This window comes from Myotis lucifugus, unplaced genomic scaffold (assembly GCF_000147115.1).
Source record: "Myotis lucifugus unplaced genomic scaffold, Myoluc2.0 scaffold_260, whole genome shotgun sequence".
Lineage (NCBI taxonomy): Eukaryota > Metazoa > Chordata > Mammalia > Chiroptera > Vespertilionidae > Myotis > Myotis lucifugus.
The window spans coordinates 262,919-278,844 of NW_005871308.1; the positions used below are offsets into that span (position 1 = coordinate 262,919).

The 15,926-nt window shown below is 43.6% G+C and overlaps 2 protein-coding genes across 7 annotated transcripts in view; both read right to left on the reverse strand.

Annotated features, from left to right (window-relative positions):
- MACF1 (microtubule-actin crosslinking factor 1) overlaps positions 1 to 15,926 on the reverse strand; it is a 167,666-nt gene that overhangs the window by 52,302 nt on the left and 99,438 nt on the right. For all 6 annotated transcript variants that reach the window (XM_023762771.1, XM_023762770.1, XM_023762769.1 and 3 more), the window contains 3 exons: positions 3,770 to 3,931; positions 3,407 to 3,577; positions 2,006 to 2,172 (listed from right to left, as the gene is read on the reverse strand). In XM_023762771.1, coding sequence (XP_023618539.1) covers positions 2,006 to 2,172; positions 3,407 to 3,577; positions 3,770 to 3,931 — 500 coding nt within the window. The remainder of the gene's footprint in view (positions 1 to 2,005; positions 2,173 to 3,406; positions 3,578 to 3,769; positions 3,932 to 15,926) is intronic.
- On the reverse strand, positions 10,821 to 15,043 carry KIAA0754 (KIAA0754 ortholog). The gene is given in 6 exon segments (XM_023762775.1): positions 10,821 to 10,867; positions 10,870 to 11,077; positions 11,079 to 11,174; positions 11,177 to 11,248; positions 11,250 to 11,650; positions 11,653 to 15,043. Coding segments are annotated over 6 exon segments (3,873 nt in total). The 5' UTR covers positions 14,702 to 15,043.

The following is a 15,926-nucleotide window of genomic DNA, read 5'->3' on the forward strand; positions in this document are numbered from 1 at the left end:
ACCTGGGTTGCGGGCACATCCCCAGTAGGAGATGTGCAGGAGGCAGCTGATCGATGTTTCTCATCGATGTTTCTAGCTCTCTATCTCTCTTCCTTCCTCTCTGTAAAAAATCAATAAAATATATTTAAAAAAAATTGAAATAAAAGTCTTTTAACAAATGAAGTTGCTCTTGGCATTTTTCTTTAAAATAATGGCCTAGAAACTGTGCTAGGCTTGGAGGATAAAACTGGGTGGGGTAGAAGATGAGTCATAAAAAGATACATTAGAAACAAATCATGACTTTAGTGAACTTATGGACTTGGGAGATAAGCACTACATAAAATAATGACCATAACAGTACAGGCACTGATAAAGAGTTATGGCAGTTAGGAGGAAGGTGAGGTTACTCATGCTTGAGGAATAAGGAAAAGCTTTACAGAAGGGAAGATGGCCAAAAGTATTTCATGGAAGATGCAGAACCACCAGCCAAGACAGAATGAGGAAACTGACAGAAGATACTGGAGAACAAAATAGGATTTTCTTTACCTACAATATAAGGACTGAGAAGAATAGTGAAAACTAAGAAAGGTAGGTTAAGGCCAAATAGTAGAAAGCTTTGAATGTTGGGTTAAATAGTTTAGATTTTATTTATAGGCAACAGGGAGTTATTAAATGTCTTTGAGCATGCAAAGAGGCAAAGGCCTGAGGGTAAGTGACAGTAGAGTGATGAGTGATTAGTTTGGAAGCTACCTCAGACGAGCTACTCATGTGAACTAGCACAAGTGAAAACGCATTAAGTCATGAACTGAGGTATGTGACTGGGAAGACCCTGTAGAAGTAAAATGAATAGAAATTAGCATCCTGGTAGGTGTGAGACACAAAGTTGGGGCAGGTGAGAAGGGTAACAATTGGGTGGGGTTTTAAGCCTAGGTAACTGGAAGATTACTGGCAATATTGGTGAAAATGTACAGAGAGAGAGAAGAAAAGCAGTGCAGTCTGAAAGTAAAAATAAGTATCTGAGTTGCAAAACTCAGATAAGAAATAAGTCAGCCAGCCCTTGCCGGGTAACTCAGTTGATTGGAGCATTGTCCCCATGCACCAAAGCTGTGGGTTCAATTCCCGGTCAGGGCACATACAAGAGGCAACCAATGAATGCATAAATAAGTGGAACAATAGGCTGGTATTTCTCTCTTGTTCTCGCTCTCCCCCTTCCTGTCTCTCAAATCAATAAATAAAAATTTAAGAGAAAGAAAGAAAGAAGTAAGCCAAAAGCAGGTAGAAGAGACTGAAGAAGAAGTTACTTGAAGATTGCCACTGGCTATCTAGACAACTGAAAGGTTACAATAATAAATGATCAACTCTATTACTCTCATAATGATTTCTGATTAGCTAGCGTTTATTTTTAAAACTGGGAACTGTATATGCTAAAAGCAAAGACATCCATATGACTTAAGCTCAAGTGACGCTGGGGAACTAAGAGCTGTGGGAAGAGAAAGCACTGCTGTGGAGGCCTGTCTTCTGGCCATTTACTGAAGTAAAGTTCATGCATTTCTTGAATGCACACATTTAACAGAACCACAGACCTGCTCCTCGATGCGAATACATCTAATATTAGAATAAGCTGACAGAAAAGAAATAGTATAAATTTTAATTCCAAGTATCAAAAACATTATTTATAAATATGAAGGGAAAAGATCTGTTTCAAACACTCAGAAAATAAGTGGCTGGGTTGTAGGAGTCTGCGTCTTGTCGTTTGGAACCACGACTATCTGCAGCAGAATAAGACAGAGCAATGAATCTTCCAGTTCTGAGAAATGTATGCAGGAGTTAAGGCTCATTTCTGAGTTTTTTTATTATGAGCATCACCTCTAAGAATGTATCCCTTTTCAAGATAGAAGCCGTTCCACACCTTCCAAAGCACTGCATGAAGCATCCAGGAGCTTTGAGAGCACCTCAGTGACAGCAAGTAAATAACAGGACACAACAAACCTCCTCTGACCCGGTCTCAAAATCACCCTGGCGTTACCTGGCTGCTGCCTTGCTGAGCAGTCCAGTCCATCTACGTTCCAGATTCTCCAACTGTCCAGTGATTTTCTCTCTGTCAGCCAGCTCAGCTGACTGGGCGATTCTGCCTCCTTCTGCTTGAAGCATGTCTACTGTGGCCTTTCGATCATCTAGGAGTCGCTGGAGCAACTATTTTAAACATGTTTAAAGAGAATGAAAAGTGATAACATGGGGTCACTTTAAGAATAAACAAACAAACAAAAAATCCCAAATCCCAACCCCATTAAATCCTAAGCTTACTTGAATAACAGGTGTTTTTTTCCACCTTGAGGCAAAAACATAAGATATACAGAATAGTTCCTACTATCCATATGAACTTTTCATACACTTAACCACACCAGACCTGAGGCCCTGAACCTAACTGTCCCCTATACCTGGGCTCCTGAGCATTAAAGAGAAAAAACCAACATGATACAGAAAAATGTTAGTTACATGCAAACAAGTGGTTAGAATAAGATGGAACTTGGAGACATTGTAGAAAATAGGTCTAGGCAAAGTACCGAAAATTAGGTACAGCTGTATAGCGGCAGATTCGGAAATTACCGAAAAATCGGTACAGCGGTCTGGTAGGGTTAAGTTTTTAAATAGAGCAATGAACTGCCATTATGTGACTAAGAGGAAACTTACTTTGAACTAGGAGAAAAATACACTGAAATTAAAATTAAGCCAAAAAAACCCCATATCTAGATTAAACATTATACATGATATATCCATTATTTAGAATATCGCTGACTCTGAAAACACCAAAAACATTTTTAAGATAAAGGTATGACTGAAATGTTGAAATAGGATACATGGATATGTAAAACTAGAGGCCCGGGGCATGAAAATTCATGCACTGGAGAGGGGGGTCCCTCAGCCTGGCCTGCCCCCTCTCACAGTCCGGGAGCCCTCAGGGGCGGGAGGTGACCCGGCAATCAGGGGAAGGCGATGCCCCCATCACCCCTCTGCTGCTGCCACTGCTGGCAGCGAAAGCCTCTGTCAGCCCTGGTTGCCTGCGCCTCGGACCCGCCCTGGGCAGCTGCGGGGCTGAGGGCAGGTCTGGCCGCACCACGAGCCTGCCACCCCTGGCGGGGCTGAAAGGACTGGGGGACTGGGTGCCACCATCTTTTGTGACAGTGTGACAGTCAATTTGCATATTCTGTCTTTATTAGATAGGATTATTCAGTCTAATACATGCCACAGTAAGCTAGTACATTAAGGTAAGATGATAAAAATAAATTCCTACTTTCTTTTTAGGATCACACAAAGTATGTGAGGATTTTACTAAAACTCCCGACCATGCTCCTTAAACTATAAGCAAATGTGTTGTCTGCCATTCTCTGCGGCTGTTACAATTCACTGTCTCAACATTCTCACTTACCTTCTGTTCTTGGATCTGTGCTTTCACCACTTTATACTCAGCAGATGGAGGTTTCTGATTGGCTATGAGCTCCTCAGTGTCTGCCAACCAGCTGAGCAATGGCTCCAAGGCATCTTGAAATTTCCCACAATGCAACAAAGCCTCCTGTAGTTGTGCAATTCTTTGTGCAACCTGTATCACAGACATAGAGGCTCATTATAAGAAGGGAGCTTTTTAAATTACTACTGACCCCTTTACGTAACTACAGATTGCAACTGCTAAATTTTTATTTATGTTCAGGGAAACCTTATATTTAGATGTCCCTTTTCTTTGTCCTCCATTCCCAGTGTACTTGTTACTTCCTGCCCTCCCCCTACCACTTACCTTTTTATTCAGTGTGTTCCATCGAGCATTGATCTCTTCCATGTCATGTTCCAAACCCTGCACATCACAGTTTTTTCCAGCACTCTGAATCAATCCCTGGCCAAGTCCATTCACCTGCTGTAATTTCATCTGAAGAGGATCCACCTGTTCTTTCTGAAACATCTAGATAATTATAAGCCAAAGAAGATTTAATCTCAAGGCAAACAGACCCTCTATACCACAGCGACAGGTTATTTTGGGGAAATATATGATTTAACAAAGGAGGGCAAGAATAAAAAGTGAAAACAAGCCATTTTTATAAGAAACTATTAAAGAAACACGTGGTTTCATATTTCTTTTCTCTCTTTTAGAAGATGACATGAAATGCCATAATGATGACAGAAATCATTGATAGGCTGCCCCCTGCATGTCCTCTACCAGGGATTGAGTCTGAAACCCCGGCCATGTGCCCTGTCTAGGAATTGAACTTGGACCTCCTGGTTCATGGGTCGATGCTCAACCACTGAGCCACACCTGCCGGGTGTAGTTTCATATTTCAGTATGACCACCTATGGACAAGTAATTACAGAGCTATCGCACTACTTAGGTCTTTAACCCAATGGAGACTCATGGTTTTTTTCCCCCACTTTAATCTGTTTGCTTAATTTTTAAAGTAAAAATCAATAGAGAAGAGAGAAGCATCAGCCTGAAGAAATAAGTAAATGTGATGTATATATATCAATCCGAAAAGGAAGAATGATACCAAATGACTACTATTTAGATTAAAAATACCTTGGGGAAAAGCTTTAAGTGACCACTGATACATGCAATGCTCTTCTCTGACTAGGACTAATAACTCAATTAGCCAAAACATATTAACAGTATGAAAAATGCCAACCTCTTAGCTTAATCCCCCTGTGGCCATTTAACTCCATTTTGTTCCAGGGCCACAGACCACACACAGACAATAATCTTGAAACAGTATTTCTCTAATTACAAAGGGAAACGGGCCAATCCTGGAAAATGTCCTTAACAACTTCAAATACATAACTCTGAGTAAGATGCAGATATAAATAAAATACTTTTAAAATGACACTATATATCCATGTTACCACAAAACAACAGCATTTTAAAACAATGTGAACAAGTGTAAGAGGCAATGTGCATGTTTCTACTGCAGTTACACTCCATTATGACTTAGAGGTTTCTAAAGGAACCAAGGAGGAGAGAATAATACTTTTGCCACTTTAAGGAAAATAATGAAATAAATATTTGTCCCTAAGATCAGATTTCTTTCCATCATCAGAGGATAAAAGTCAGCCATATTTCACCAATCTGGATATCTTCCCACCCTTTTTTCTTCCACAAAAAGTTCCTTCAGTTTCAGTAAGACAGATGAGTCAATTAAGACTGAAGGATGACAGAAAATAGAAGAGAACAAAATAAATGTGAAAAAGAATTCCTTCACCTTGGATAAGACTAATTTTGGTTTATATGAGACCACAGATCACACTAAGATTAGGAAAGTGATTCTAGAAAGAATGGTCTATGGCTGGATAAGTGAGTCACCAGGGAGGGAAAGCCCCAGGGGACACTAAAAAGGAAGGTTACAAAGGAAATTACCAGTGGGCTTCATTTTATACTATAATTTGATTACACCATATTTTGTTAGGCAACACTACAAGGCAGTTCAGCTAAAAATGACTATCTCCCCACAACAACACGGTTCCCAGAAAAAGCAAGTGCCATGATTCCATTTTGTATTAAAGATGTTTTCACTGAAGAAAAGTCAGAGCAGAGGGGAAAAAGACAAAACAAAACTTCCATGTTTTAACTGCTTGGGTGCAAGAAAATGGTGGTGGTGGGGTTGGGGTTGGAAAAGCAACGAAAGCAGACAGCCAAAGATACAGAGGAAGGATGTCCAGTCCACTGAACAATCAAATCTTGTCTCACAGTACGAGTGACATTTATATTCTTTCTGCGCGGTCTTAATATGGTAGCCAGCAACTCCATGTGGCTATTTAACTAACAATCCGGCCCCTGAGTCACACTAACCACATTGCATGTGATCAACGGCCACATGTGGCTAGTGCCTACTATACTTAAGCACAGATAGAGAAGAGATCCACTTTGGCAAGAAATTCTATTGGATAATAAGGTGAATGGCACAGAAAAGTAAGTATCGTAATCTCTTTTATATAACAGCTAAATCTGTTATTGAAATTTGAATTTACTTTGTGTATGAATATTTCCTATAGAAGCATTAGATTTCTTCCTTTGTTTCCTACCTCCTTTCTATGGACTGTGTTGACAGATACGGGTATTTTTCTCATCTTTTTTCAGAAAGTTAAAAATATATGAAAGCACTTCCAAGAAAATGCTACCTAAATATTTATTTTGAATACAAGTGAACAGAATAATTAAAGAAAGTAAATTTGAAAAACACTTGCTCCCTTCTCTCAACTCTCAAATAAAGCTGTTTTGCAAACTCAGTGCTTTTAGACACATTAAAATTCCTACTCCTTAGTATTTCAATAGGACTGTGCCATATTATTAACTAACCAGAGCTGGCAGACATTTCCCACAGCAGAATACTAGTAAAAATTATTGCATGATGTACGTAAGATACAACAGAGACATAAAACAGAAAATTTCCCAAAGAATGTCTTAAAACACCTTTATCTTTGGTAATACCATATTCTCTCAGTTTTCATCCTAACTGATCCTTTTTGATGTCCTTTGCTCTCTTCCTCTTTCTCTTCTACACCTCCAAATGTTAGTGTTTGGGGTGGGGATAAGGGAAGAATGTCAGTCCTGGGCCCTCTTCTCATTCTATACTCTCATCTAGGCAATTCTATCCACTCCTATGGCTTTAAATGTTAATCGTGATAAATGCTTATGATTTTAAAAATGTATATCCAACTACTTTCTTAACATTGCCATGCAAATGACTCACAGGCATCTTGAACCTAACCATTCCAAAACTGAACAGTACTTCCTACTCCCCCCCGCAAACCTGTTCTTCCCTAAATCAACAATATACTACTGTCCCCATCCACTCAGTCGCACAAACCAGAACCTAGAAGCCATCCTTAATATTTCCTCTCCCTCCCTCTTAAAATAGAGGCCATTGTCAGGTCTTGTTGATTCTACCACTAAAATATATCTTGAATCCATCCAACTGTCTTCAAATCTACTTACATCTCTCTAGTCCAAGCAACCTGGATAATTGCAGTAGCCTAGCAGGCCTCTCTACTGTCCTTGATTTCTTAAATCCATTCTACACACAGTAGCCAGTGTGATTAAAAGAAAAAATGTTTTTATTGATTTTAGAGAGAGGAAGGGAGAGGGAGAGCTAGAAACATCAATGATGAGAGAATCATTGATCAGCTGCCTCCTTCATGCCCCCCTCTGGGGATCAAGCCAGCAACCCAGGCATGAGCCCTTGCCCGCACTCGAACCTGGGACTCTTTAGTCCGCAGGTCAACGCTCCATCCATTGAGCCAAACTGGCTAGGGCTAAAGTATGATACTTTTGAGGATGTCTTTCTCAGTCACTGCATCCCCTCTTTAGATTCACTTCAAGGCACTCTTTCAGAACCCTTAGTCGCTGTGGCCTGGCCCCTTGGTCTTTTAGTTCTAACATGCCAAGTTCTTCCCAGCTTCCATTTCCTTTGTCTGGGATGTTCTTCCCTCTGATTCTTTGCTAAGTAACTTGTATTTATCCTTTAGGTTTAGTTTTAAAATCCTTTCCCTGACACCACAATTGAAATTCAATATATCTCTTATTCCTTATTCAATGAATAAATGAATCATTGTATAGAAATAGTATTAGGGAAAGCAAACAAATCCATGAAGGTTCTGCTTATCGGTTAAGCATTCAAACACTGAACGGAGATTCTGGGGCTCTCCAATTTTTGCTTAAAGACTTTTTGGGCAAGTTTTAATTTTATAGAACCCCTATTTTATACAAAAGGTTTATTTCTTCCCCAGTGATTGGAAATAAGACTAAGGAAGTCTATAAATGAGAAGAGCATTTAAGTAACTACACATTGCTCTCAGTGGGCCTAGATCCCACTATAGAAATAGCAAACAAATTCTGACATTTTGCTTCTTTACCAAATTCTCATTATTGCTATTAAAAAGCTTACATCTACTTAAACCATGTATACACGCATACATTTGTACAGACATACACAGAGGATCTAAAGCAGGTCACTGTAGATCACATTCTGAATACAATCACTTGTCGAGTTCTAAGTGTTTATGTAAAAAATGATAGGTTCAATTTCCTCTAGAAACCCTGTTGGAAGAAATGAAATCCATACAGTTTTCATCTTGGAAAAACTTTTTAAAAATCAATTTAGCAAGATTTGTATACTCGATAGTGACATTTATTTTGTTTCAATAAATACTTTCAAAATAGCCTCTCTACATTCTTATTGGTTAATAGTCCTGGCTATGGCTATGGAGCAGATTTCTCCTTTTGCACAAAGATGTAGGCATCTTGCTTCCAGATATTCCATAAAGTAACCATACTTCAAAGGTGATGAACTACCTTGCAGCTGGGCTATTATTTCCTTCTCCTGTCATTTATGACAGGAACATGTCATGAAATGACTAACCTACTGTAGCTAGAAGGATCTTTAAGAGATTATGTAGCTCCATCTACTCATTTTGTAGATGGGGAAACAGAGATCCCAGAGACTGATATTAAGGATTTCCCTGAATTTTTTCTTTTATGCAGATTTGATTGGCTCCTTATAAATTTAGTTTCTGTATTTCACTGACTACTGCTGTAGGCTTTATACTAGAAATATTCTGTATAACTAATAATGCCAGTCAGTGACTTTGGATAGGACACTGGGATCTTGGTGTTAATCCCAAATTCACTAAAACTCAGAAAACCGAATCAAACCCATCTATCTAAAAGGTGATGCATTCTAATTTGATAGAATGATACATTACAAAATAATTGGTGAAGCCCAAGATGGTACCACCAGGAGGGATCTGTGGCAAAATTGGCAGCTTATGGATCACCGTCAAAATGATTTTTTGTTGCTGGTAGTTGCATGTTTAAATGAACTGTAGCCAGCTAAGGCTCTACAATGGAGTGGATGAGCGAACAACCCTTCTTTCTTTTTCCCCATTTTTTATTTATTGATTTGAGAGAGAGAGAGAGGGAGGGGGAGAGATGGAGATAGACAGACAGACAGAAAGAAACATCGATTTGTTGTACCACTTATTTATGCATTCATTGGTTGATTCTTGAATGTGCCCTGACCAAGGATTAAACCCGCAACTCTGGCATATAGCAACAACACTCTAATCTACTGAACTACCCACCAGGGCAGAACCCATCTTTCTTGTAGTATCCATGGAGATTAATACTCATTCAGTCAGTCAATCAACAGTGAATGCCTACTACAAGGAAGGTACTATTGGGGTCCTGAGGATAGTGTAAAACCAAAACCACCTCCACACTCAGAAACCCCTGGCTATATTAGATTATATTAAACTTTTCATTTAAAAAAATATATATTTTATTGATTTTCTACAGAGAGGAAGGGAGAGGAATAGAGAGTTAGAAACATCGATGAGTGAGAAAAATCTATCAGCTGCCTCCTGCACACCCCCTACGGGGGATGTGCCCGAAACCAAGGTACATGCCCTTGACCGGAATCGAACCTGGGACCCTTGAGTCTGCAGGCCAACTCTCTATCCACTGAGCCAAACCGGTTATGGCTCATTTTTTTTTTTTTAAATTAATCTTCACCTGAGGATTTATTGGTTGTCTCCTGTATGGGATGCAATCCACAACCTAGGTATGTGCCCTGATTCAGAATCGAACCTGCAACTTCTTGGTGTACAGGACAATGCTCCAACCAACTGAGCCAGCTGGCCAGGACTAAACTTTTAACTCCTTCACTCCACTGCTTACCACTGATCAAACGACAGCAGGGCAGTGAACTCTAGAATCTGCAGATCTCAAATTCCTTTGACCTGGGAGTGCTCAAAGATGTGAACACTGGTTCCCAACAGCTTCCTAACATAGTCTGTTCTCTAACATTAAGAATTTAAAAATCTTTAAGGGAGACCCAGGAGAATCCACCAAAAGGGTGGATTACAAACAAATATTTGGTAATACGCAGTTACAATCGGCCCGAGTTTACACGGACACAAAGTTTGACAAGATGACTGAAATACCTCTCTTTTTCATAAACATTATGACTTATTTTGGTTTTAATAAACAGCTTTTATATTAAAAAACCATAATTTGCACATCTGTATATTGCTTTAACCCAACATGCTGGGAGACCCAGGAGAACATTTAGCCCAACTCCCTTATTTTAGAGATTAAGAAACAAGAGGTACACAAAAGGAAAGTGACTTGCTTCAGGACACAAAGTTTGACAAGATGACTGAAATACCTCTCTTTTTCATAAACATTATGACTTATTTTGGTTTTAATAAACAGCTTTTATATTAAAAAACCATAATTTGCACATCTGTATATTGCTTTAACCCAACATGCTTTGGTGAATTCTTTCAACTAACCAACATATCTCTTTGAAAGGGAAAGGGGGAGGATATTCACAGTGACTGAAATCTAATACACTTGATGATTTCAATGGGTTATGGCATTTCATCCTCACAAAATTCACAGGGTTCTGCCTTAACAAATGATGAAACTGGAGACTCAGGACATCTAACCAATTTTCCCAAAGTGGTTAAGAAGTATCCCAGGTCTCATTCCAAAACCTATATCCTAGCCTCTATGTGACTGCTGATAATCACTGATCAATTTGATTTAGGCAAAGAACATGCTTATTGTAATTTCAAAAAAAGAGTCACCCATTCCTGCTAATAATCTTTTTTCAAAATGTAAACTAACAACTGTATACATCCCTGTCTTCCTTAGGCTTCTGTTATTTCTAAATAAAAAAAACAACAAATTATAGTTTTGCCAAGTGAAAGTAAGACATATTTCCCCCCATAAACTCAATAAAAAGACCAGAAAATACCAGAAGCCCCAAAGAGAACCAAAGAAAGAACTACCTGTGCCTTTCTAATCACCACCAATTCAGAGAACTGGCAAATCTCCCCTTTCTCTTCATGATTCTCCCCCAACAAAATGAGCAACAATTACCTCATTTGAATTTAATCCATCAGTTGTAGCCAGAGGCACTTTCCCATGCAGCACTGTGCCAGTCACCTCTTTTATCCCAAATGCGGGAAGAAATCAAAGGTTCTCCCTTGATCCCACATTTCCAGTGGAGGAAAGACTCCCCCTAGGAACAAGGGAGTTCTTTCTTTTTGATATAGGCACCGGAATCAGTGTGAACAATATCTTCCCAGGAATGGGGAACACCCAGCAAGGGAACACTTTCCTCCATAGCAGGCTCTGCAAGCAGCTCGAGTAGGGGGTTTCCTTGGGAGTGGGCACACTATCAACTGGGGGGACAGGTTCCTCCGGGGTGGGCACTGCAGCAGCTGGGGCCTGCAGGCTCCTCTAGAGTGGGCACTGCAACAGCTGGGTCTGTAGGCTCCTCCGGGGTGGGCACTGCAGCAGCTGGGGCTGTAGGCTCCTCTGGAGTGGGCACTGCAGCAGCTGGGTCTGTAGGCTCCTCTGGGGTTGCCACTGCAGCAGCTGGGTCTGTAGGCTCCTCTAGAGTGGGCACTGCAGCAGCTGGGTCTGTAGGCTCCTCTGGGGTGGGCACTGCAGCAGCTGGGGCTGTAGGCTCCTCTGGGGTGGGCACTGCAGCAGCTGGGGCTGTAGGCTCCTCTAGAGTGGGCACTGCAGCAGCTGGGTCTGTAGGCTCCTCTGGGGTGGGCACTGCAGCAGCTGGAGAAGTAGGCTCCTCTGGGGTGGGCACTGCAGCAGCTAGGGCTGTAGGCTCTCTGGGGTGGGCACTGCAGCAGCTGGGGCTGTAGGCTCCTCTGGGGTGGGCACTGCAGCAGCTGGAGAAGTAGGCTCCTCTGGGGTGGGCATTGTAGCAGCTGGGGCTGTAGGCTCCTCTGGGGTGGGCACTGCAGCAGCTGGGGCTGTAGGCTCCTCTGGGGTGGGCACTGCAGCAGCTGGGGCTGTAGGCTCCTCTGGGGTGAGCACTGCAGCAGCTGGGGCTGTAGGCTCCTCTGGGGTGAGCACTGCAGCAGCTGGGGCTGTAGGCTCCTCTGGGGTGGGCACTGCAGCAGCTGGGGCTGTAGGCTCCTCTGGGGTGGGCACTGCAGCAGCTGGGGCTGTAGGCTCCTCTGGGGTGAGCACTCTAACAGTTGCAGTATCAGGCTCCTCTGGAGCAGCTGGGATGACAGAGCCCTCTGGGATGTCCTCCCCTGTGGATGGCACTGCAACAGCTGGGACATATGCCTCAATGGTGACCACGGAAGCAACTGGCATGTCCTCCTCTGGAAAGGGCACTGTGACAGCAGCTACAGCAGTTCCCTCTGGGGTGGGCACTGCAGCATCTAGGGCATCTTCTACAGTGGGCATTACAGCAGTTGGGGCAGGTTTCTCTGGGATGGGTATCCATTCCTCCAAAATTGGTTCAGTATTACTAGCTTTGGTAACTTGTTCCCCCATAAAGATATTTAGCAATGATTCTGAATCTCTCATTTCTGTCTCCCCTCCACTCAGCTTGGGCTTTAGGTCATTCACAGTTCCCTCTCCATCACTGCTATGTCTCTGTCCTCCATCCAGCAGGTGCAGACTCTGAATCTCTGACTCTAGGGACTTTCTCTGGAGATCCTGGAAGACCTGCTCTGGGAAGTCTCTATGAAAATGTGCTAGGGCTTGGTCCTCCAAAAGCTGGGCTTCATAACCCAGCTCTTGTGCCTCACCATAAACTTTCTCCATGGACAACTCACAAGGGTCCACAGTTCCCAAGGAAGTCAGACTGTTTTCTTGATTAATAGCTCCTTCCTCATTTTCCAAATGAATCTCATCTGTTAGTAAATGTGAACCATATGATAACACCTCTACTTCAGATCCTGAGATAATATCTGTTAGTTCACAGCTAAAAGCAGAACTGAGGGGGGACCTCTCAACATTCCCCTCAATCTGACTGCAGTCTACCTGGAACAAACTGCCGTTTTCTTTGGCTAGCTCAGCTTCACAGGCTGATAGGTTTTCTTCATGAGAAGCTCTGCAATCAGAGCTGGGCAATCCTCCTGGGTCCAGCTTTCCCGGTGACTCCAGGTCAGCTGGGTGTCTGAACTTAAATTCCCCTGCAGTCTCGGGGCTAAAAGGCACTTTTTCACACTCCGCACTAACAGTGGGAATGTCCCTCACGATATCAAAGTGGGCAGTAAGTTCCACAGCATTAGGCACCTGAGAAGAATCCAGGGCATTAAAATATTCACAATCCAATCCAGCATTATCACCTTTCACCCTTACATGTTCCTCTTCTAAGGCAGCCCCTGGAAAATTACTAATTACAAGTGAATTTTCTGTATCTTGGGATGGGGCCAGCCCTTCAGAAGCTTGGTTCTCCTGCTCAACTAGAGGAGTTATTTCTTCTTCACATAAACATTCTTTTTCAAGTTCAAGAAACATCTGCACTGAATCTGTGTCAGAGAGCTGCTCCGAATTGACAGGACCAACAGTGTATTCTAAATTGGAAACAAGGCCCTCTAGCTCCTGGGCAGTTTTGTTTTTCAGCTCACCTACAGCACTCTCACCTGTGAGAATATAACTGTAATCAAGAGGTGTATCCTCAAGAACAGAAGCCACGTGGTTCTCAGCTGGCTGTAGGTCTTCAGAGCAACAAATATGACCAAGAGCTAGGTGGTCTAAAGTCTCCAAAACAGCAGCCGAGCAATGGGACCCATCCTCTACCACTGCTACAGTGTTTGCTTGTTCTCTTTCTTCAAAAATATCCACCAGGCTGTTCTTTTTCTCATCTGCCATTAGAAAAGTCTTTCCTCTCTCTGACAGTTTCTCCTCCTCCCACTCCTCCTCAGCCTCCATCATAATCCATCGCTCATCTTCCTCAAACTTTAGTTCAGACTCTGTTTTCTCTCTTAGGCTGGGGGTTATGAGAACATGCAACTCTGGATCCAACAGCTCTTCACTCAGGCAAGGGGAGAGAGGTGGCATTTCCACAGTGCAAGCTGTGTCCCCAAGGGGGTGCTGCTTCTCTCTAAAGCCTCCCTTAGCCAAACTTTTCATGGCTCTGGGCCAGGTTGCACTTGAGAATCTGTGTTCCTGCATTAGATCTGTGTTACCACTTGGTGCTGCAGCTTCTGATTCTAGAGGCTGGAATTCATGGGGAGAGCTCTCACTGTGCTGCTGAAATCTGAAGTCTTGGCAGTCTCCACTTACATTTTTCACATCCTGCACTTCTGGAATGCCTATGGATTTGGACACATGTTCCAGAGTTACTGATTCTAACTGAGGTTCCCTGTTGCCCAAATGGCCAGAACTTTCTGTTAATGCAGAACTGGATTCCTTCTTCTCTTGCAAGGAAGGATTTGAAGCACCAGCTTCTGAAACCTCACTGAGAGAAGCTTCCATCCTTTCTGCAAATTCTGGGAAATTGGGTGGCATGAAGGACTTCCATGATCTCCTGTTAACATTGTCTTTGCGTTCTGCATTTGGTCGCCTTCTGGGTGGCACAGGTGCCAACTTCTGCACATCACTGCTTAGCTTCAGTGCATCAAATATTATTCGCTCATCTAGCTTTTTGCCTTCTGGTGCTCTAGACTCAAAAACATTAGATGCTGCTCCTAAGGTACCATTGCTGGATATAGTACTTCCTTCCATCTTTTCCATGGTGCTTTTTGACGTCTGATTAAGCTTTGACCCCTGGTCAATCTGTTCATTTATCCTCATTGTGTCATATATAGACCGCTGTGGAACATAGCAATCCTCTATATAGCCATCCTCTTCCTCTCCTTTCCCCAGGCAGGTGGGGTTCCGCCTTAAACAGTCTGGCCTGCTGAGTGGCTTACCCATACTTCTTCAATCAAAACGAACCATCAACCTTTTAAATGTTTTTCATGAATTCCCCAAAAATGCATTCTGTGTAAATTAAAAATTCCTTTACATGTTCATAATCCCAACCAACCAACTGGATTTACCCTCTAGAAAGGCCTGGAAGTTCCACTTTGAAACCATCCTGGGAGACGCTCTAAGAGGAACAGCTTTTTTTTCACAGGCTAGCAGTCTCATAGTTGCAGATAAGTGGTATAATTTATTCAACAAACAAAATAATTCTTTGTATGGCTTCTTTTTAAAGAGCACGGCTCTTTCTAATTTAAGCAATAAAAAAATCACCTGATATTGACAAGTCTTATTCAATATCTAGTTCCACTCACTTCTCATCCAAGGAGAGTTGGAAGCAGGATTTATACCGATCGTGTCCTTTAACAATGGCACAGCCCCTCTAGTCTTCATGTATAGCCCAAGCTCCTAAGAATTCCTCTCATTTTATTCTCAGTTCCACCCCTGGAGAGTCCAGCTGGTCTGAATTAGCCATTCCTTCTCCCTAGTTCGCGTGTTTGCAATTGAACTGGGCTGGTCGGCGGATATTCCTGCAACTTTAAACACAGGAAGTCCTCCATTCGGGACCAGTCCGGGGCTTCCTGTCTCCCAAACATCATGGCATTGTTGTGGCTCCCAGCACAGCCCGGCGCGGCGGCCGCAGAGCCAGGCGAGGGGGGCCCGGCGGCGCGGGCCTCGGAGCTCGGAGCTCGCTCAGCGCGGCCCACTCCCCCGCGCCGTGCCGCGCGCCCGGCGGCCGGGTCGCCTCACCGCAGCTGGCAGGTGGCTCCGGCCTCGCGGCCTCCGGTCCCGCTCGGGAAGTTAGTTTGTCCCTCCGGCCGCGGAGCCCGCGTGCTGTGGGTGCCGCCTCCCCCGCCGCCAGTCCCCGGCCCGCCGCCGCCGCGCCGCGGGCTGCATGTCAAGCAGCCGCCTCTCCTCGCCGCCGCCGGCCCGCCGGCCCCCGCCCGCAGCTGTCACGGGCCCGGCATGCTAACTTCGCGCCGGAACAAAAGGCTCCGCTCGGGCGCGCGGGGGCGAGCCCTGCTCCCTGCTCCCTCGCGCCGCTCGCTCGGCGCTCGCTGCCAGTGCCGGGCTGGCGGGCCGCTCCCCGCCCCTTCCGCGCCCGCCCCGCCCGGCAGCCCCCTGGAAGCCCCCGCGCGCGAGGCAGAACCCGGGGGAGGAGGGGGAGGCGGGGCCC